Source organism: Poecilia formosa, unplaced genomic scaffold (genome assembly GCF_000485575.1).
Source record: "Poecilia formosa unplaced genomic scaffold, Poecilia_formosa-5.1.2 Scaffold114, whole genome shotgun sequence".
Taxonomy (NCBI): Eukaryota; Metazoa; Chordata; class Actinopteri; order Cyprinodontiformes; family Poeciliidae; genus Poecilia; species Poecilia formosa.
The window spans coordinates 1,772,284-1,776,973 of NW_006800053.1; the positions used below are offsets into that span (position 1 = coordinate 1,772,284).

General features: G+C 39.0%; 1 protein-coding gene across 1 annotated transcript in view; it reads right to left on the reverse strand.

Annotated features, from left to right (window-relative positions):
- Positions 1-3,756, reverse strand: part of LOC103143714 (microtubule-associated serine/threonine-protein kinase 1-like) — a gene marked incomplete at its 5' end in the record, with an annotated part of 22,439 nt that extends 18,683 nt beyond the window's left edge. The window contains 2 exons of the mRNA XM_007560352.2: positions 256-328; positions 3,641-3,756. Of these exons, the coding sequence (XP_007560414.1) occupies positions 256-328; positions 3,641-3,756 (189 nt within the window). The remainder of the gene's footprint in view (positions 1-255; positions 329-3,640) is intronic.
- Between the last annotated feature and the right edge of the window lie 934 nt (positions 3,757-4,690).

Below are 4,690 nucleotides of genomic sequence, written 5' to 3' on the forward strand. Positions count from 1 at the left end.
GCCAAGAGCAAATAATTTCGCTCTTGGCAAAAGGAGCACATGTAGGAATCGAAGATGATAAATGTCACGTTCTTTGTGGAAACAGAATTGAAAAAACTGATCAAATAAGAACTGAATGTTCTTCGTCTCAAAAACAGGCTGTTTTAGCTAAAGATCACCAGAGAGCCATTTTGGATTTTCATATGGGATTCTAAGCTGGAATTTCAACTTGAGCAACTGGAATGTGATGGATTAGGAAGGAGAAAAAGTTATTACCGTGGAGCTGGGAGTGTTGGTGCCATATCCAGAGGAGGGTAAAGAGGCCAAAGACCACCTCCTCCCATCCGCTCTGCAGGGAACACAAATATCTGTCAAAACTACAGCCAATTACAACCTTAGTTAAACGTTGGGATGCACACCAAGTACAGGATAACTGCACTGAAATGTTTTGGAAATAAAAAGGTTTGTTTTCAGATTTTGGATTCACCCACTTTGTTGCACTTGTAGCTGTGAGCGTTAGACATAGAGACGGAAAGTTTGACTAATTCGTCTTTTGAAAATAAATCAGATTGGATGTAGATTATTCATTTTCAGGTCATTGTGTGTCTATTTGCTGATCAGATTAAATCTGAAGGCAATTTGTTCCATTGAATTAACAGGCTAAAAGTGTCATGGGATTTTTTTTTTTTTTAAACAAACATTGTATCAATTTTACGGAGTCCCTAAAGGGGAAATTGAAGGAAAAAAACAAACAAAAAACTTTCTTGTACGCAAAGATAGTTTATGTTGCAAACCAGAAAGTATCTAGTGAGCTAAACAAAGTTTTTTTTTTTTCTTGTGTTGTCCCTTTAGGGATGCCGCACATTTTTATCTGCTCTCTTTATCACAGAAAAAATAAATACATTATTCTAGCAATACGTTTATATTTTGTTCTAAAGTCTGTGTTATCTGAAATGATATGATTTTAACCTAAATTAACACCTCAAGTCTAAAAAAAAAAAAAAACCTCAAATTTGTAACAACCTCAGATTGTGCACTGCAATAACGCGACACAAAATTACGCAGCAAACAAACGAGTTATTCCAAATGTGGCTTTTCCGAGGAACCTCTCTGTAGTAAAACAAGGACAGGCCGCTCATTTAGTGAGCTTTCAGTCGAACAGTGACAGGCAGGCGGGAAGATTTGATAAATGAGGATGAAGAGTTGCAGTAGTAGCAGCCGAGCTGCTAGCGTCTCCGCTGGCAGCTCCACGTCTGACCGAGAGCAAACGACGACGGTCGGTGTAAAGTAGACTTCCTTATACACGTCTCTGACTTCAGAAAGCGTCTCGGCGTGCTCTCATTAAAAAGTTTCTTTGCTCATTCATTATAAGTCTGCCTCCTTCTTATTGCAAAGTGTATTGCAGTGTGTGTGTGTGTGTGTGTGGGGGGGGGGTTACTGTCAATGTCTTATTTATATGTTTATATGTTTAGTTTAACTACACATTGGAGATTGGTGAAACGCAATTTCAAACTTCTGTGTTAACCCTGCTACATAGATCTTTGACAATTAAGTACACCTGACTTGACTTGAAGTCACTCAACTTCCAGTACAAAACTGCGTGAGCAACAGCTGCCATGTATAAATTTCTACAACGAATATCTGTTTTCAAACTGAAAAATGTGTCAAAGAAATTTCACTACACATCTGGTACAATGTGGGATAAAAGGCTCGATTTCGTTATCTGAGCAAAAAAAATAAAAAAATCAATCCCAGACGATTGTTTGTTACTTGCTGACACGTGTTTGTGAACAAACTGAGCTCAAACACAAAGAAAACATTAAACAGGCAGCATCAGATTGTAACTGTGGCAACACAACAATCAAATAATGAAGATCACTTTACAAAGTAAACTTGCTAAATTCATGTAAGTGTTGAATTAGAAAAGAAAATATTTTAATGAATCTATGCTGAAACCACCAAATAAAACTGATTTGTATTCCCGTGATCAATAAACAAATATGCGGTTTTTGATGATCTGTGTTAAAATTGAAGTGTTTGCAAGAGGCCAGAAGTGGATTAGTTCACTGTTGCCTCTGTTTAGAAACACAGAGGTTCTTCAGCTGGTAGTTCACAGTCAGTGTGCAGTTCAGCTGCTGCTGCTCTGGCTAATATTTATCTACAGTAAGGGCCCTGCGGCCACCTGACACACCAAAACACCAATTTCCTGCCTTCAGTGTCGGGAATTTGAAGGTTGGAGCGACAAAGTCAGAGCATATATTATAATGGTCCAGGCTGAAAACTGATTAACTGGTGTTGTCAAAAGAGCAGATATTATGTTTCTCCAGACACAGTAATGTAACCTATTAATAATTATAGCTATGTAATAGTTTTATTTTGATATATAGACACATATGTGCACTTTGATTGAAATGACCCAAATCTGATATACAGATGGTATATAAACATCTGTTTGAACAGATTGTTTTAAAAAAATGTTGTGATATTTTCAGTCTGATCTACTTGGTGGTGGAAGACTGTAAGGAAATCTGGAATAAAAACCTGCTGAATTTGGTAGAAGTATTTCAGTAAACGTGCTTATTCCTCAGGATACGATCACTTTTCGCCATTCTGCTCCTTATAGAACAACGCCTCATTATAGCTAACATGCTATCTGAACTTTAAAAAACTGCTTCCATAATTATGAACTACTTTGTGTTGGTTTATCACATAAAAGCTTCAGTTTCTGAAACCGTGAAATCCACACGCCGAAGGCTAAGACTTTAGGGTTAGCATCAAAAAACGCAATCTATTAGCTCTAAATTTCCATAATAATGGTTTTATCAATTACTGTTTGAGCTCAGTGGTTGTGTAGATCGGTTTGATCTACCAGAAAACAGTTCTTGTTAGCAGGTATAGTTCTCCTTAGCAGATGCAGTTCTTACTACCATAGCAGGTATCGTTCTGGTTAGCACAGCAGCTACAGTTCTCTTTAGCAGGTACAATTTCATCACCTCCAAAACCACAAAAACAACCTCTAACCAAGTGTATGAAACTGAACACATCACTATAGTACAAGCACAATGACCATCATATTAATTTAATTTTTACTAATTTAACATGAGCCGTGGTTTAAATAAACCGTGATATGAACATCCTGACAGTAGTGTACACATAAATCCTGCTTGTCTCAACAGACTGAGTAAACACAGAGGTGCTGTGATTGTAATTGGGCGGTCCGGTCACACATGACTCAGCTTGTTGTGCTGTGATCACCTGCGACACTCCACCGCTAACAACAGACCAACACCTCTGGTCCTCCGAGACTCATCTGATCCCCGGCTATTTTCTCTCTAAGCTAAACTGACTTCTGTCTCCCCTTTGTTGTTGTTTTTTTGTTCTTTTTTTTACATATATCTGCTTCTCAATGAATGAGAATAAAATTTAAAATGTAGTATTTTGTGATCTCTATGTAGCAAATAATGATATTCTTGTGATATTTGGATCACAAAAACATCATGTTTGATTGTTTTCATTGTTTCATTTCATTGTGTATCATTGCATTCAGGAAAAATAATAATAAAACAACACCGCCACCAAAGAAAAACAAGATATTTTTGCTACAGTGAAATCTAATTTTTGATGACATTCCAGTCTGATGAAGGGAACAGAAATGTCAGACCTTCTGGAGGAGGCGAATGAGAAGTGTGCGGGGTTGCTCGGGGAGAAGTTTCTGGGGCTGTCCAGGGGGCTGCTTCCTGAGGGGACAGCGAGAAAAAAGCAAACAAGAGTCAGAGAAGGTCACAGAGGACAGAGCAACGGGGGACGTTTTATCCTGTAACACACACTAAACCTGTGGATCAAAACGGTGATGTGTCACGGTTGGTAAGGAAAGCTGCATGGCACAAAGGATTGGGAAACTGATGGAGTTTAAGACGCATATTGTTGATTTTTACAGCTCAAATTCCTGGACAAGATAGTCATAACTGTTGTTTTAATAAACCAGCGCATGTTCAAAAGCCATAAGAGACTGTGGTGTGATCGGAATATTAACAATATGATCCAAAGAAAGTGTCCCTTTTTTTTTTTGCAAACTAACTGGATTTGCTGAAACATGTATTATTGATCCGCTGAAGGACGGCATCACTGATCGATTTCACTGAGCCAGAGGGGATCAAGCTCATTTTCATTTCGGCCCAAATCAAGTTCATGAATATCCTCAAAGGGCCTGTTGTGGTAGAACGTATTGATGAAACTAACAAACTCTCTCTGCTGTCACGAAAGTATAACATGACACAGATCATCTGTGAAACAAACTGAGCTTCTCTGCCTTCTCCAAGTGCAAAACTGGAAACAACCAATCAGTGCCAGGAGGAGGGGCTTAGCACTGTCAATGAAGTTTGTGCACATGCTGGTCACAACCTTCTTTCCCGCCCTCCCCCTTGCTCTCTGCTACGCTACAGATTCTTCCCGATAACAGAGTCTACAAGGAAAGCTAATGCTAGTTAGCATAGCCACTGATGACGGCGGATAAACAGGTTTTCCTGCAAATACACATTTAGCCCCCCTGCTGAAGGAGAACATGTACATTTAGCTGCAAATACCCATGCTTGATTGACAGCACTACGACCCGCCTCCTGACTCTGATTGGTCGGGTCTTGACTGAGAGCCATGCATAGCAGCAGGTGGATGAGCTGAATATTTTCACACATTATCCGTCTTATACTGTCAC